We start from the raw sequence: 18,077 nt of genomic DNA, 5'->3' as shown, positions 1-18,077 counted from the left end.
ATTGCTGGGTCTGTCTTAAAATATAAAGCGTCTTGAGGTGATTGTTGTTGTGATTTGGGGCTGTATAAATAAAATTGAATTGAAAATTGAATTGAATTGAATTGAAAATGGTCAAAGCATACCATCAGAGCAGCCTGTTATTACTACTTGTAGAGTGCTCCAATAGAATCCCCATTAACTTAAGAAAAACTAGTCATCCTCTAGTATAGAATTGAAGGATATCTATCTTCTTCCAGAAGCACATTGCTTTATTCTTTAAAGTCAACCTTCATATCTGCTTGTTTTTGCATTGTCATCATGATGCTGAAGCACCATGTCTTTATTTTAGGGCTTTATGTTAATATACAACTGTTTTCTATCAATAATTACAAATGTCATGCTCATTGTTTGCAGTATGACATGACTAGTGGGTTTAATTTTTTTCAAAATAAATGATGTAAAATCTAAAAAATATATTATCTCTGTTTATGGTGTTGAAATTAATAAAAAAAAATGAATAGTGCATTTACTAATTTCAGGTAACTTGTTGCTGCTTTCTAAATTGATACATAGTTCAAAATTTGGTATAGACACATTATGACGGATTCCTTGACTCGGTTCAAAATGGAACCAAACCAAATGCAAAAGCAATATAAACAGTATGTGTTGCACTTATAAGTTAACTAATAGCTAGTACAAATTACTTTAGGCCTGTCAACAAAGCATATGTTTTTATGTAAACACCTAGTCTTGAACATTAAATTGTAATCACTATGTTTCTCCTTAGTGCTGAGCAGGTAAACCCAGTTTCATATGAAAAAGAAAATAAACAATCCAAATAAAGTCTGACAAAGATTTTTGTGAAATGTTCCTTTCAAATTTAGATCATAAGTATTTACTACTTTAACAGCATTCACTGTAAACATATTTTATGTTTCTACGAGTGAAGCACAGTATTGGATTGCTTGGATTCATTTCACAGAGTTGATTGGTTTGGTAAGAGAGCAGATTTGTATTAGAAACTGAACCTATTTTATAATAGTTACGTATGCTGTTGCAGACAGCGTGTAAATGTTCAAACAGGTGCCAGAGCAGTGTGTGGGCCAAATCTTGATTCCAGTAGAGGGCAGTGTAGACTGTCAAATGAGGATGGTTTACATGTTTTGACTTTATTATTCAAATCAAATGTTGCAACATCTTTTTGTCAATGAGCATCATTAACAAGGTAAAAGTGTGCTAAGGTGCACAAGATTAAAACATCACATTGGTCATGTGTGTCCAACCAGCCAAACCCCTGTTAAACATAAACTAGCTACAGAAGCCAATCACAGAGAGAAAGTAGGTATATAAGGAAGGACAAAAATACAAAATACAACATTATGGAGTTTTCTGCCACAGTGATCTTGGCAGGGCTAATCTTAGCTCTGCTGTGGCTGTTTAGTGTAAAAAGAAGGAAGTATCGCCTGCCTCCAGGACCTCCAGGATTTTTCATATTGTTAAATTGTTCAGTAACTTAAGAATAAACAAGGGCACACTCCCCAAAAGTGGATTCTGTTCATCTGGACGTAGCGTTTTGTGGGAGAAACGTTTCGTCACTCATCCAAGTGACTTCTTCAGTCTCAAGAGCACACTCCATTACTGTCTGGATTTTTATTTTAGCTGCGTGCTGACGTTGCATGAATACAAAAAAGGTTTTTTTCTTCTTAGCTTTGTCTTAGTTCAGTGAAACCTATGGTCCTGTGATGACACTGTACATGGGCTGGCAGCGGACAGTGGTTCTGGTGGGGTATGATGCTGTGAAAGACGCCTTGGTGGATCAGGCAGATGACTTCACAGGCAGAATGCCCGTACCATTTCTGTTCAAAGCTACCAATGGTTATGGTAACAAGACACCATATATCATTTTTCAAGACGAGTGATTTCTTTGGCATGACTCCAAATCAACTTTACATGAAAATAAAGAAATTTCAAATAACAGTTTGTGTAAAAGTTTTCCTAAGCTTGACATTTCATCTTCTCAGGTTTAGTAATCAGTAATGGGAAGCGCTGGAGCCAGCTGCGACGCTTCACACTCACAACCCTGAGAGACTTTGGGATGGGACGCAAGGGGATGGAAGAATGGATCCAAGAAGTCAGCCAACACTTGAGGGTTCACATACGTACATTTAAAGGTGCGTTTTCAACATGTTGAGGGTGGATTTGAAAAAGGACTGCTGTTTTTCTTTTTCCCTCAATCACTGCTCGAGTCTTTCACTCTTTTTCGAGTACAGTAGCTTGAATATGACCAAAAAATGTTCAATTCAATATTTACCTGAGAAGTTACTGTCACTTTGAAAAAAAGGAAACTTAATAACAAGAACATTTCTTGGAAACACTACAAAACTCTTCATTTGTGCCTGCACAAGAAATAGGCTGTAGTAGTAAGAGAGGTTAGGGAAACAAAACTAAATATGTAACAAAATGCAACAACACGCATTAACATTTTGATAAAATACATCAAATAATTTAGTAACATATGGCGAAGTCTACAACTATCAGATTTTGTAATTCATGTACAAATCCTGTTTTGTCTGAACTCTTTAATCTTTGCATAGAAAACATAAAGTATTGCATATCCTGCTAAAACACTAAAGCATCATTTATAACGTCAGCTTGCTGTGACATGACTGATGCGCTTGGAAAAGATTAAATTACCCATGCTGATTTACAGTTATATACTTTATGTGAAGAGTTTGCAGCCTCAGAGTCCTCTCACAGTACAAATAAATGTGTGTCAGTGTATTTGTTGATCCTAACTGGGCTGTAGGTGTGTGTGTGGCTCCTTGTGTTAGACGTTCACCCTATTACTACTGGAGTACATTCTAGAAACAAACAATCCAAAACAAATATCAAGTATTTACTCCATAGCAGACAGTGAAGTACAACAACATGTTTGGCAAGTAGATTCTAATATAGAAGGGTGGAAATTCAGCAATGGCAGAAAATAGCACAATACCTATGGGCCTCGATGCTGGTGGAATAATAACACAGCTGGAGTCTTGGATGAGCAACAATGATAAAGTGGACATGGCTGAGGGGGAATTCGAAAGGTAAAATGACAGAAACACACTGTGATTTAAAGCACATTGAATAGAGACTTTTTTATTAGAAATTTATAGAAAAACAAATCAAATTATTGAATCATTGTGATGATGAAAGAATTCGATTTAAAAACAGGAAAGCGGAAGTGAGAAAAAGAAAAGAGTTGCAGTCGAAAAGCCCAGAAATCCAGACAGATGACTTCATTATTGAACTTCATGTTATCATCATATGATAATTAGCTTTAGTTGACTTCAATTGATTAAGGTGGATATTTTTCTTTTGTTAATCATAATGCTGTCTTGTGTTGATGGTTGAGACTGTTTCTCATTGTCAAATCTTTCTTCAAAGAGAAACTATAAGCTAAATGAGATGATTTATTTAAATAAAGATTTCACATAGTTGTATTTGTAATTCGTAACTTTGCTAACTATTTCCAACTGTCGTTTTCCTTTTTTCTCCAGGTAAACCATTTGACCCCCAATTTGTGTTAAGCAGCACCATTTCTAATGTGATCTGCTGCCTGTTTTTTGGGGAACGCTTCAGTTTTGAAGACAAGCAGTTCCTGCACCTTCTGACCATCATGCCTAAGGTCACAAGGTTTAACAGTAGTCCTCTTGGTCAGGTCAGTGGGCATAATAAAAAAAAAGACAAACATACTGATTGAATAGTTCTACATTATTACCTCCAAACCAACAAACCTGAAGTGTGTTGTCCAAAAAATTGATACACAATAAAATTTATTGCATGTTTCCACACGTCTTTAAACAAATAAAGCTGTTTTGTTTTTCCCCGGAAGATGTACAACATCTTTCCCTGGATCATGGACCATCTTCCTGGCTACCACCAAACTATTTTTGGACATGTAAAGGAGGCCAGAGATTTTATCAAGAGGGAAATCCAAGAGCACAAAGAGACCCTGGACCCCAGCTCCCACAGAGGCTACACTGACTGCTTCCTCATCAGAATTAATCAGGTTGGAAAGAACTGAAGGATCAGTTGCTTTGTTAAGGACACTTAGGACTTTTTCAGTAGAGATGATGCATTCAAATATGTATTATTTATTCAAACTATATTTCAAGTGGGTCTGTTGCCTGCTGCTGAAAAGGCATTTAGTTGTTTTTTTTTGTAATTTCTTTTGAGACAAAAATATTCCTAATTTGTCTCCTTAGGAAAAGGACAATCCCTCAAGTGAGTTCAACTACGACAACTTGGTTTCTACTGTATTGAATCTGTTTGTTGCTGGAACAGAGACCACCAGCTACACCCTGAGCTCTCACTGTGCTGATTAAACACCCCAAAATACAGGGTAGGAATACACAAAAAATATTACCAACTTGTAGTGTTGGGAAGGTTACTTTTAAAATATATTCCACTACAGATTACAGAATACATGCCCCAAAATGTATTTTGTAACATATTCCGTTACGTTACTCAATGAGAGTAACGTATTCTGAATACTGTCAGTGCGCCCCAGGGTGGCTGTGGCTACAATGTAGCTTGCCATCACCAGTGTGCGAATGTGTGTGTGAATGGGTGGATGACTGGTTGTGTAAAGCGCTTTGGGGTCCTCATATGTGGATCTCATTTTTCTCAGAAACAAAAATCATGTAAAAAAAAAAAAAATAAAATAAAATCTGGAAATTCTTTGTTTTTACATTCATCAGGTCCCAATCTGCCCAAATAGGAAAGAGAAATTAAAAATGCATGCCATGAAAGAGTTTGGGTCTTAGGAGGTTAATATAAGGTGGACATTAGGCATCTCATATAGAAAACTATTCCACGTGTATATAAAACAGGTCCACGGCTCCGAACTGTAGTAAAGGGACCTCTGGATAATACGTCGGGTTCCGTGTCGGGCTCGTAGCCGAAAACTAGCTTTACTTTGTTGTCGATTACGGCGAAACTCGGGCCGATCCCCAAAATGGTCAAACCTTCATTTCTGGTCTTCGCCATGAAGACATTTTTCATTGTCATTGTCATCATGCTGCTGAAGCACCATGTCTGCAGTCTGCAGTTAACTTGTAATATGTAACTGTGTTATATCAATAATTACTTATTATTTGCTTAATAACAAGACTTTAATCAAAAAAAGTGAGTATTGTAGAAGCTTAATTCACAAAGCTTCTACAATACCTGTCATCTATTCTTCCATTTAAAGGTGCATTTCATGATCCAGTTGATACTTAACATTAGATATTAGATAAATATAACCCTTCAACTAGATGAACTGCAAACTGCTCAAATTAGACTCTTTCAGTCCCCTGGCTAACCACGTGACTTTAAAAAAATAATAATTTTGGACCATCAGACAAAGTAAGATAGGGAACAACAAAAGACACACTTAACAATTACAAAACTCTCATTTAACATAACATGGCAGAAACCTGACAATGGGAGACAGACAGGGAGAGGAACCAAAATCACAAAGGCCGAACAAAAATAAAAATTCAAAACACAACACCACAAAACTTGAGGAAAAAGATAAAGTGAGTATTTTGAATTTTGGCTCTATTTTGAGTGTCAAAGCAGTGTTACCAATTTGTCCTCTCAGGACATTATGACAGCTTGCTGTCTGCAAAGCCGGATCTTGGCTGGAAGAGAATCCACCAGTTCTAGCCTACAAAACAAGACAGTTCTAAGGAAGAAACAACTTTGGCATAGCTGAATAACTTTTAACTTTTCTGTTACGGTCATCAAAGAATTAAATATGTAACTTCTATGTTATCTAAATAAATCCATAATTGTGCAACACTGCAGTGACACTGCTTATGTATAAACACAACGTCCTCTACCACTTCCATAGAAGATATTTGTTCCAAAGGTTAATTCTTGGAGTAATGCTACTTGTTTGTATGGTTGTATGTTTGAACATACTATTAAACCCAGTAGAAATATTGTTAACCTGAACCCATATTATTCTTGCTCACTCTTGGCTTAAAAATACTGATAACCATAGCTTCATAGCAGACCTTGATTGAACATTCAGTAACTGATTCAAAAATTAAAAAAACAGGAAAAAAATATTGACAGATATCAATGACATCACTTGTATAAAGAAGAAAGAAGGATTTAAACTACTTGACCCTGTTCTTCCATTTATTTACTACAACTGTAATACTTAACCTTTGATGTACAAACTAAACCTGATAGAACTGGCTTCAGGTACAAACTACAAACCGCAGTCAGTCTAGATTCCTTTATTATGTGTTTTTGTAAATGGCCTGTATTTGTATAGCGCTTCACATAGTCCCTAAGAACCCCAAAGCACTTTACACGTTCAGTCATCCACCCATTCACACACTGGTGATGGCAAGCTACATTGTAGCCACAGCCGCCCTGGGGCGCACTGACAGAGGCCAGGCTGCCGGACACTGGCGCCACCGGGCCCTCTGACCACCACCAGTAGGCAACGGGTGAAGTGTCTTGCCCAAGAACACAACGACTGAGACTGTCCGAGCCGGGGCTCGAACCGGCAACCTTCCGATTACAAGACAAACTGCCAACTCTTGAGCCACGATCGCCCACAATTTTTAATGGAATCTTGTTTCTTTTTCTATTGTTTTTGTCTGCTGAATGTGTTCCTGTGAATGTTCTTGCTCTTGTGCATTTCCTTGTGAGAGGAAATTGTAATTTAAATAAGACAGCTCATGTATATAAATATTTAATACCACAAAATTATATTTTCTTGCTGCCTCTTTGCTGATGCTCCACTCAATTTAATATGACTGGAAGTACTATGTCTAACAAAGAGGTGTTTGTTGTTAGCTCAATTATACGGTAAAGGGCTGACTTTTCATATGTCAACTGGGCCCATTTTTGTTGTTTACATTTTTTCACATTTCTTAATTATTCAATGAAAATACTAACTCGTATTTTTACCAGTCTAAAAACAAAATTATTTTTTAAACACAAACCACAAAGTATTTAATACTTGTACTGAAACTCATTATTTGATCATTTGATTACGTCTGTATTTATTAATGTAACTTGTTCTTTTTTCTGTTTGTTTAACCTTTTCAAATAAACCCAGATGATATGACAGATTGGAGGCTAAACAAAAAGGTGCTTCGTATTTACTATGGAATAATGCAAATGTTGCTGCCACTGTCTCTAAGACAAAGGTTATTCCTTGCAGTACAGTGGCATTTTCTGCAGAGCTGATTTCCTTCGCTCTCATGTGGGTGTTTAGTAACATAAGCATAAAAAAGGGGTTTTCTTTCAGGACTTACTGTTCTCACACCAATCTGAAATTAAACATGTAACCGACAGATTCAAGTATGACTACAAGGCTGAGCATATTGCTCAACAGCATTCTGCAGCACAGCGTGAAATCCAGGCAAAAGGTTGACCAGCGCCTGACAAGCAGCGTAAATGGCTGCATTTCAATTAGTTCTCTTTTGATCTCTCAGCCATTTCAACTCCAGGGAACAGCAAGAGTTTCTGTCCTGGAAAATCATGGAGTTTTCTGGCACGTTGATTTTAATAGGGGCTGTCTTGACGTTACTGTAACTTTTCAGCATCAAGAGTCATAGGCAACTTGCCTTACCTCCCGGACCCTCTGCCCTGCCTGTCATCGGAAATGTGCTGCAAATGGACAAAAGGGCCCCATTCAAAACTATGCTAAAGGTGACTGAATTACTTCTTAACACATAAACCCCCACATAATGTTTAACACAATGTTCTGACTGTTTTGATTGCAGTGTGTATGTGCATGTTTTTGTGCATTCTTATGGAAAAACCACTAAGCTGATTGTTATTTTTATTGTGTAAGACAGCATTATAGTATACCAGTAAACCATTATTTATTTATTTACAGACATCAGCCTCAACTGATTGTCAAAATATTTCATTGCTTGTGGCATAGGATTATGCTTTGGTGTTAAAGATCCCAGGGATTGGTATGTCTGTATAAGCTCACTCATTTTTCCATTTAACCCTTCAGCTCAGTGATAAATATGGCTCGGTGATGACGATGTATCTAGGCCCCCAACGCACAGTGATTTTGTTGGGGTACGATGCTGTGAAGGAGGCGCTGGTGGACCAAGCAGATGACTTCTCTGGCCGAGGACCTATCCCGTTACTTTTCAAAGCTTCCAAAGGCTACGGTAATATAGAGGATTTAATGTTACAATGTGTCTTTTTTGTGAAGGTCATGTTTATGAAACTATGCGTTACTTCTACCTTTCAAAAGGTTTGGGTGTTAGCAATGGAGAGTGTTGGCAACAGCTACAAAGGTTTACCCTGACAACTTTGAGAGACTTTGGGATGGGATGTAAAGGAATGGAAGAGTGGATCCAGGAGGAGAGCAGTCATCTGGTGGGCTGCATTAAAAAGATGAATGGTTGGTATAGAATATGGAAAGGTGACTGTGCTTGTCTTGTGTGTTCAGTTTGTCATATACAGAGTTATAAACTAATATTCACACATTCAAAATAAACTAAACTAAATGATGTTGTACATTTGAGCTTTTGCACCATGTCCATTGTGACTTGCTGTTTGTTTTTTGACCAACACTAAGTGATTTGCAGTCACAAATCATGTGATTATCAAGTTATAAATAAATCAAAAGTTGCTCCAGAAACACCATAATTTTTGGATCTGTTTTTGCACACATATAAGTAAATGTTGCCTATTTTTACATCATCCTAAAAGCTCTCAGGTAAAACAGTGTCATATATTTTGATGCGATTTTGACTGCTGGTAAGCCCAATTCCCAGTAAATATCAGTAAATTTTAAAGTTCACAGTTTCTCAGGGCTGTTGTACGTGTCAGTTGTCATGATGCTCTTTAGTTTTCTGCTGGATTACTGAGTAACAAAAGACAATTTCCTATCATCTGCAGGCGTTTTCTTACACAGGGACTTTTTGTAATGTCTCTGTTAGAATACTGATACTACAATTTTAATCTTTGCATGCCCTACTGCTTCAAATAAAATACAAAATTAGTTAACATTTAAAAATGTACCTTAAACTTAAAAAAAGCATTTAACACAAATAAACATATATTTTTGATTGAGTGCCATTGTTGCAACTGTTTAAGTATTCATATAATTCTTGATAATAATAAAAAAGGACTATAATGAAAATTGTTGACTCCTGACTAGTGTCGGTTTGTTGTTTCATGGGTGACACTGATGAATGTCTTTCTTTCTTTTCTTTTTTTTAGCTAAACCCTTTGATCCAACCTTCTTCCTGAGCTGCACCGTGTCCAATGTTATCTGCTGTTTGGTGTTTGGCCAGCGCTTCAGTTATGATGATAAACACTTCCTATACCTTCTGCAGATCATCTCAGACACCTTGAAATTTGGCAGCAGTTCTCAGGGCCAGGTAAAAGCTAAAGTAACAATAACATGAAACTGGCATGGCGGGTGAGTGATTCAATTAAAAACCAAATGTGCCCAAATAATAGCTAGAGTTCAGCAACATTGCAACACAGCAATCGAGTCTTTTTTTGTTTCTCTCATCACAGCTCTATAATATCTTCCCACGGTTGATGGAGTGGTTGCCAGGTTCACATCACAATGTGTTTGCCAAACTTGAGGAGATGAGAGCATTTATTATGAATAAAATCCAAGAACGTCAGGACACACTGGACGCAAGTTCACCCAGAGATTACATTGACTGCTTCCTCCTAAGACTCAATAAGGTGTGACAGAACTAAATTTAATAACCAGACTAAATCTTTGTGAATTACCTCACTTAGGCTTCTTTTATTTACTGCTGATAATTGCTCTTTTACAAATGTGCATGCCCCCTATTATAAGACAATTCCTTTGCATTGGTATTCCCCTGCAAGTGCATTTTAAAGTCTTTAATTTTAATCTTGAGGTTGTATTGTTAAACTGATAAAATTGTTTTTACTTTCTGGAAAAGCACATTCCTACAAGCCAGTTCCACTATGACAACTTGGTGTCAACAGTGTTGAATCTTTATCTGGCAGGAACTGAAACCACCAGCTCAACTATCAGATATGCATTAAATGTTCTGATCAAATACCCCCAAATACAAGGTAGAAACAGAAAGCAAATGAAATTCTACACACTTGCTCTGATGATTTTCTTCTCTTAAAAATAAATAAAACTTCAGACTGAATGACATTATAATTGGTAATTTGTGTTAATTGTTCACTCTAAAATTCTTTGTAAAGCAGCACTAAAATATTTGAAAGTCTTTATTTAATCTTATTTTTTGCTGATTTGCTACTGACTTTAGAGCTTTCTCCACTAATTATGTTGCAATTTTCTTCTCATTCCAAAGAGACCATTCAGCAGGAAATTGACACTCTAGTTGGACAGCGTTGCCCTTGTATGGAAGACAAGAAGTCCCTTCCATATACAGACGCAGTCCTCCATGAAATTCAACATTTTCTAGATATTATCCCCTTGAGCATCCCTCACTATGCACTACATGACATTTCTTTCAGGGGTTACACAATTCCCAAGGTATTTTGATGTAATCTATTTTAGTGCTGTTTATGCAGAATGTTCCCAGATAAGAAATGTCCCATCTGATTGAACATCTTTTCTCAACAGGATACACTAATTATTCCCTTGTTGCACTCTGTGCTAAAAGATGAAAAACGGTAGGCAACTCCACGGTCTTTTAACCCCCAGCACTTTCTGGACAACAATGGGAACTTTAAGAAAAACCCTGCATTTCTGCCCTTCTCTGCAGGTAATGATGCACATTTCCTTCTATCCTCCACGCCTTTAGAAAATGTGCTCCTCATTGGATCTACTTTATTAACACATTTTTGTGGTATTATGCCCTTTCCTGGAATATTCTGAGTAACTATTTCTAAGATTTTTTTCTGTGAACAGAAGAATCATAAAAATCTTTTTTTCCATCACAGTTAGATGTATATTGTTTCTCTCATTGACTTATTTATGCTCTTCTTCCAGGAAAGAGATCTTGCATTGGAGAGTCTCTTGCTCGCATGGAGATTTTCCTCTTCCTGGTGTCACTGCTGCAACATTTCACTTTCTCTTGCCCTGGCGGGCCTGACAGCATAGACCTCAGCCCTGAGTACAGTGGCTTTGCCAACGTGCCTCGCAGATACACAATTATTGCAACACCCGGGTAGTAATGCTGATTTAAACTATAGTCTGGGTTTTCAATCTTCTAAACTTTTAAGACTGATATCACTAGCTGTTACAATCAATTTTCATGCCCCGTGCTTCAGTGTGTTTTTCTGTCTATATAAATTCTATCATCTTCTTTACAGCATATCCAATGTTGTTCTGTGTGGTATATTTTCTTTTCCCACCTATCTTTCCATGAAATCTCTTGTTTTTAAAGAAATCATACAATAAACCACGAGAAGAGATCCATATGAAGTAATTTCATTGATGAATGGGAAATTTTATTAATCATTATGTGAAAAGTTGCTTTGACCAGGAAAAAAAAGTAGGGCTGTTTATAGTGTATGGTAAACCCTGTCTGTCTACAGCACAGATCACTGAACTATATAACAAGGAGTTAAATCTGTAATTTGATAAGTCAGGTGATGAATCAAGCCATGTGTCAGGATGCTGGTGTGCCGATGCGTACTCCAGTGGATGGCTGAGTAACAGTGGATGCCTGCATCTGACCTTAGGTATCGCCATTGAGACAGTGGCTGGAGTACATTAAGAACCCATCAAATTATTTAAAGTATTGGCTTTCGTGGTGGGTTTTTATTAAACCTTAAGACTGTGTGAGGAAGTTAAACATCAAGTATACAGGCTAATATCCAGTACTAAACGCTCTTTTTTTGGTTTACATTAACAACATCAACAATGTTTACAGAATCTGAAGATAGATGCATTTGTTTCTCTTATATATGGTAAAATGCTCAACTATTTTAATGTATGATTAGTAATTACTGGATGTATCAGAAAACCGGTATAGTCTTGTAGCCAATTCGCAATGGCACAGTGGTGACTACAAGACATTTGTTTCAATCTTGTAGATGTATCTTTAGCTATGATACGAACAGATTGTGCATTCTTTGCCCTAATCTCAGCTCATAATATATAAACTATTGTTTTTTGTATGAAGAATATCGTTTATATCTATAAGTAATCACAGAATTAAAATCGTATTTTACTTACCACAACATTAACGTATGTTCCTTCAAATCAGCTTATTTAAATGACTGCGCAAAGCAGAACTTTACTCCATCGTTTACACATTTCAGCCACTAAACACTAGATGCATTTATTTATTATATGTTGGGCAGGTGATATTTTTGCTTCACTTGTTTCTTGACTTCTGGTGCAGGTGAGATGTTACTGTTTGGTAACTGAGGGAGGTACTGAGCCTAGAGAGTGAAAGAGAGAAGGAAACAATGTATTAGGATAATGTCTTGTCAGCCTGTGTAGAGTTGCATTCACCGGTTTAAGGACATTTGTAGCTGTAGCAGTGTGGACAATCTCTTTGGGCTTTGGATCATTTTCTTGCACGATTAAACCCCTGTGTGTCACACTGACCCCAGCCTGTCTGCGGCGGGAGCCTCTGTCATGTCGTCTTCCTAGGCGCTCCCCCTCACGGCCATAGTTGAGTCCTCCTTCCTCCTGGAAGTAAGGCAGCTCTAGCAGCTCTTCACAGGACAGGCGCAAAGAAGGATCCATCACCAGGGATGACTGTTAACACAGAGACTTAGCATGAAGCAAAGGCTTTTCAAAATATGTGGACAAAAACTGACTCGCTTATACTGGCTGGGCCTGAAGGACTGATTTGGTTAAAAATTGTCTTTGACAAATTGTCCAGTAGCATTAATCATGATGCTGTATCAGCCAGTCTGTATTACACTAAATATACCTTCATAACCTGAAGGGCATGGGGAGACACTCCATGGAAGCGCTTTTCCAAAGGTTCCTATAGCAAAAAAAAAAAAAAAAAAAAAGTATATAACCCCATTCATTATGACTTCATTACGAACACAGATTTGGTTTTAATAGTTTTCATACCATTGTATCAGGTTCAGGAATGCTAACTCCACTGAAGAAAACATTGGAGCGGAAGACCTGCTGGTGATGGGGGATCAGGTCACCTACGGTCAGAAATTTGATTATTAACCCAGCCTGTCTGTGAAAAGTTTCTTGTTGTCTGAGGGTGTGTTCGGACCTAAACCAGTTTGGCTCAGTTCACACAAAATAGCAATTTGCATGCAATGGGTGCAATGAGCTAACAATATTGTGAAAAAATTTCAAGCAACTAAATAAGAGGAAACAGCTCCTATTTTGAGCAACTAGTTCTCTAGTTAAAAAAAAAAAAAGCTACCAGACTGTCTGACAGAAGACAGTTCTCCTGATTGTAGATGTAAATTTATGCTGATGTTACTGATGTCATTAGTGTTTTAAACAGCTCTTCAGTCTACCCAGAGTTTTCCTGATGAGGTAGAGCTGGTCAACGTCAGACTTCCCGGGCCAAAGTGGGTTCCCATTGAGGAGCTCGGCAAAGACACAGCCCAAAGCCCACACGTCAACAGGAGGCCCGTACTGAGTATCCCCGACCAGCAGCTCAGGAGCCCGGTACCAGCGGGTTGCTACATAGTCTGTATAGTCATCCTCTGGTCCCGCTAGTATACCAACACAAATACACATGGTGACAACTTATACACATAAACATTAATATACTGAATAATGCACACTAAATAACACATACATAATTGAGGGAGGGATTACAAGACATGGTGAAAGATTACATGTTAATGTATGGAAACATGACACTGAAACGTTACGCAGCAGGGGTAAAGAGAGACTGTACAGTGTCATTTCACTGTACAATGCATTCACTGGAACTCTAAAAGTGAGGTGGCCATGAGCAGGGCTGACATATAGGATCTGTGTTGAATAAGTCATTACAGACAAATTAACACTCTTCCTTGAATGACCTACTCAGAATACGGGCGAAGCCAAAGTCACAAAGCTTGATGACTCCGGTTTTAGTGAGGAGGATGTTCTCTGGCTTTACATCACGGTGAATGCACTGTGAGACAAACAGTCATTATCAGGGATTTAGGCAACATGATATACAGTCTCTTTGTGTCAGAGCCACAAGCTTATGTTAAGGCTGGCAAATTAAAAATGAATGGGGAAGAACAAGAGCAAGAGATTAGAAACCGTCACACTTTTAACTTAATACTGTATGGCTAAGAGTTTATTTTATTTTTTATTTACCAGATAGACTGCCTATGCTTGTCTATCTATCTATCTATCTCTCTCTCTATATATATATGTGTGCGTATGTGTGCGTGTATAGGAGGGAGCAATAAGGCGAACTGCTCCCCCTACAGGCACCAACTAGTTTTACAGACTGACATTTCAGAAGGGAACCTATTATGACGTGTAACAAACATTGCAATAAAAGCTTTGAGAACATTAAAAATGACTATGAAATAGTATATTTGCTACAATGATGCACAAAAAGGTGCTTATATAGTCGGTAGTTAGATTTAGCTACAGAATTAAGCAGAACTGTGTATCATAAAGAGCAATATATAACATTTAAAAACAGATAAATGTTTGGGAAATAACAATCACTGAAAAAATATATTTAAAAAATGAATATGTTACGGATATCAGATAATTTAACTTATAAAATAACTATATACGTGAGATTTTGCTGAGTAAAAAACAAAAAACACAAAAAAACCCCCCCAAAAACAACAAAACAGCATTTTTATATAAATCAAATCAATAAAGACTTGGTTTGATTAATATAAAAAGGAATGCGTCAACCATCCTCCACAGTAAGTCATTTGCCACTAAGTCAAATACCAGTACAGAGGAAAGGAAGTATTACAGCAATGAGTAATTTAACAAAAATAAGGCATGTGCTCACCTGCATCAGATAAATATATGCAAATCATTTAGATGAAGTGCAACATATAATAAAATATACTGACATTGTGTTTGTGGCAGAAGCTGACAGCCTGCAGAGTCTGCCATACTATACTTTTCAGCTGAGCCTCAGGTACCCTAGAGACCACAAGAGACAAAGGAAGGAAAAACAGACAAACTATTTACAAATTACAATGTCCTCATCTGTCATTCCAGTCATTTCAATAAAAGAAGTGGTGTTTTACTCGGCCCTGCGGTCACCCGGGTAATCCTAGGCCTGTCTTTAAAAGCAGCAGCGCCCTTGTTTTCAAGACCAGCTAGAGTTTCTGCTGCACAGTCTCGTGGGAAAAAGAAAAATGGTAAGACAACAGATAGCCATTGTGGTTTACGTGAGTTCACGTGACAAAAGCTAAACTGAAATCTTGGCTTGCGACCATACATTGCTCAAAGTGCAGAGAAAAGACAAGAGCTATTTTTTCCTCCTTTTTGATCCTTCATGTTAAGACTGCCTATTACGCCCTCATTCTACTGCCAGCATTTTCTGTCACCAGAATTTCTTAGCTACAGTCTTGCTCCCTCTTTCTAATTCACCCTGTTCCTTTCTTCTGTCATTCTCCTGTTAGAAATACCAAATACTTCTTTGGCAAACTATTTGCCAAATAGATGACTCCTTAAACCTAAATTCCTTAGTTATAATGTTACTTTATCAACACATCTGGAGGTTGAAGGGAATGATTATTTGAATTTCCAAGTATGTTACCCTTCAGCAGCTCTACCACAACAAACATAACCACTAATCCCAAACTGGCAAAGAGTGAACAGATATTTTAAAAAGTTAATTTGTCACATGCTGTTCCTGTGCTGCTTTGACTTACCCTCGGGGATGTTTGTCAAGCTCATTTAGGACTGTCTGTTCACAGAACTCAAACACCAAGTGGAGCCGCCTTTTCCTCCTGAACACCTCGAGCAGGTTGACCAAATTCACGTGTTTGAGTTGCTAAAAGATGAGCACACATCACAGACACTTCAGTGTCAGTGCTTCACAGCCTGACAAGTTTCTTTCATCAATTCATGTAGCATGCACATGTGTGTGTGTGTGCAAGTGTACACGTGTGGTGTGACATGTGGAAAACTTGATACCAGAACTAATGTCTTCTCACCTTCAGCATACGTATTTCTCGCAATGCAATCTTCTTAATAACTGGATCATCTTCAGACTCCACAAACTTCTTGATGGCGACTATTTGGCCAGTATCTCTGTGCCTGCATTTGAACACCACACCGTAGGAACCCTCACCAATTTTGGACAGCTTTTCGTATTTCTCCATTATGGCAGCTGAAAACTGTCACCTGTCAAAAAATAAATGTTCCCCATTTTATTTAAAATCGCTATCGGTGCCATACTTCATCAGTTTTCACTGCAATCTTTCATTACTGGGGATATTTTTTTAAAGGTGGGCCCAAATAAAAGTCACAGGGCAAGATATGTATGTTTGAAAATTAACTCACGGAGACGTAACCGTTTTCAACGTCTGAGAGGCACACAGGTCCAGAATCTGTCTTTATGTCAGTAGTGAGTCCATCAAACGTCCGCAAAGCTACAAAGAATAGCCATCTCTGGTATTACCTGTCAGGCTCCTTGGTCTTGAATTTACTAATGTCACACTAAAGAGGACTCTCGCCTTCTCGCTTTCATTGCTATTTGCTGTTTCCTCTCCCGATGCGTCGTCACCACCTTGGTAACCCAACAGGTATTATTTCCAATCGGCACAGTCCACTAACTCAGTGCGAGTCATTTTTAACGCAGTGTCCCTTTAAAACGACGCCTCGGAAACGTGTCGACACAGAAATAATACTTCTATAAACTCACCTTTTACCTTACTTGTGGCAAAATGCACAAAAAGGGCAGAAATGCGTCCCAAACACAGAACATCAATTCACAAAGCCGCCTGCGTAAGACACGCACGTATACACTTTCGTTGTAACTATGGAGACAGGTGACACTAGCCTGAGAAGAAGCAAGTAGTAGCAAAAAGTTAATGAGTAGTTTAAATATGTATTATATGGCACATTTTTGATGCATATTGAAGATACAAAAAGGAACTTAACAACCCCCCCTCCCCAAAAAAACCCCCCAACCCTCGGCCACTTTATTAGGCACACTTGTTCAGGTGCTTGCTCAAGTTTTAATGTGATTAGCAGCAATCCATTGCATTTAGGCATGGAGACATAAGTAAAATCTCATATGTTGAAGTTCAAATTGAGGATCAGAATGGAGAAGAAACGTTATTTAAGTGCCTTTGAACATAGCATGGTTGCTGGTGGCAGATGGCCTGATTTCAAAAAGTATTTCAAAAAGTGATAATTTGCTGGGATATTCCTACAAAACCATCCCCTGAGTTTACAAAGACTGGTCCAAAAAAAAAAAAAAGAAGGTATCCAACATACTACAGTTCTCTGGGAAAGGCAACAGTAACTCAAATAACCACTTGTCACAACCAAGGTATGCATAAGAGCAAATCTGAATGCACAATGTCTTGAACCTTGAAGCAGATGGGCTGCAGAAGACTACACTTAGAGCTAGTCCTGTAGACTAAGAGCAGGAAAATGAGGGTACAATTTTCTGCAATTGGAAAGTTATAAAAACATTGCCTGTTCTCACCAGTCTTGATTTCTGCTGGAACATGCAGGTGGAAGGGTCAGAATTCTGCTTATATAACATGAAAGCATGGTTCCATCCTGCCTTGTATCAGTGGGTCAGGCTGCTGATGTAAAAGTGCGTGGGGATTATTTCTTGTGACATGTTATGCCCCTTAGAAGAACTGAGCATAATTTAAACACCACATCCTACTTGACAATTGTTGCTTCAAGTAAGAACCTTCACCATGTCCATCCATCTATACCAGGGGTGGGCAACTTCAGGCCTTGAGGGCTGGTGTCCTGCAGGTTTTAGATCTCACCATGGGTCAACACACCTAAATCAAGTGATTAGTTCATTACCAGGCCTCTTCTAGACTTCTAGACATGTTGAGGAGGTCATTTAGCCATTTAAATCAGCTGTGTTGAATCAAGGACACATCTAAAACCTGCAGGACATCGGCCCTCGGGGCCTGGAGTTGCCCACCCCTGATCTATACCCACGTCCCAATCCAACAGTGCAGGTTTGGGATGTGATGGAACAGGAGATTTGCAT

At 38.1% G+C, this 18,077-nt stretch overlaps 3 protein-coding genes across 8 annotated transcripts; 2 read left to right on the top strand and 1 right to left on the bottom strand.

The window, feature by feature from the left end:
- Positions 1-752: 752 nt before the first annotated feature.
- LOC113036184 (cytochrome P450 2A9-like) lies at positions 753-4,324 on the top strand. Its single transcript, XM_080289080.1, has 5 exons — positions 753-776; positions 1,698-1,860; positions 2,001-2,150; positions 3,522-3,682; positions 3,857-4,324. Exons 1-5 carry the CDS (start codon positions 753-755, stop codon positions 4,046-4,048), a joined length of 690 nt encoding a protein of 229 aa, XP_080145206.1. The 3' UTR covers positions 4,049-4,324.
- Positions 4,325-7,515: 3,191 nt separating this feature from the next.
- LOC113036673 (cytochrome P450 2F2-like) lies at positions 7,516-11,385 on the top strand. The gene is given in 9 exon segments (XM_026193098.2): positions 7,516-7,686; positions 8,003-8,165; positions 8,252-8,401; positions 9,226-9,386; positions 9,529-9,705; positions 9,933-10,068; positions 10,317-10,501; positions 10,592-10,733; positions 10,961-11,385. Coding segments are annotated over 9 exon segments (1,467 nt in total). The 3' UTR covers positions 11,143-11,385.
- A 6-nt stretch (positions 11,386-11,391) lies between these two features.
- LOC113036675 (cyclin-dependent kinase-like 1) lies at positions 11,392-16,901 on the bottom strand. Of its 6 annotated transcripts, none has more exons than XM_080288845.1 (11): positions 16,567-16,901; positions 16,405-16,482; positions 16,045-16,234; positions 15,760-15,881; positions 14,950-15,022; positions 13,940-14,030; positions 13,420-13,620; positions 13,010-13,092; positions 12,861-12,917; positions 12,530-12,682; positions 11,392-12,360 (listed from the first exon to the last, which is right to left on the bottom strand). In XM_080288845.1, exons 3-11 carry the CDS (start codon positions 16,210-16,212, stop codon positions 12,265-12,267), a joined length of 1,044 nt encoding a protein of 347 aa, XP_080144971.1. In that variant the 5' UTR covers positions 16,213-16,234; positions 16,405-16,482; positions 16,567-16,901; the 3' UTR covers positions 11,392-12,264. The 6 variants fall into 6 exon arrangements, with proteins under 6 accessions (XP_080144971.1, XP_080144972.1, XP_080144969.1 ...); XM_080288846.1 differs by having other exon boundaries at positions 16,755-16,898; XM_080288843.1 differs by having other exon boundaries at positions 16,394-16,482; positions 16,567-16,897.
- Positions 16,902-18,077: the final 1,176 nt, after the last annotated feature.

Source organism: Astatotilapia calliptera, chromosome 14, assembly GCF_964374335.1.
Source record: "Astatotilapia calliptera chromosome 14, fAstCal68.1, whole genome shotgun sequence".
NCBI lineage: Eukaryota > Metazoa > Chordata > Actinopteri > Cichliformes > Cichlidae > Astatotilapia > Astatotilapia calliptera.
The sequence above is the reverse complement of the archived record's forward strand: the minus strand, read 5'-3'. Positions and strand labels throughout refer to the sequence as shown.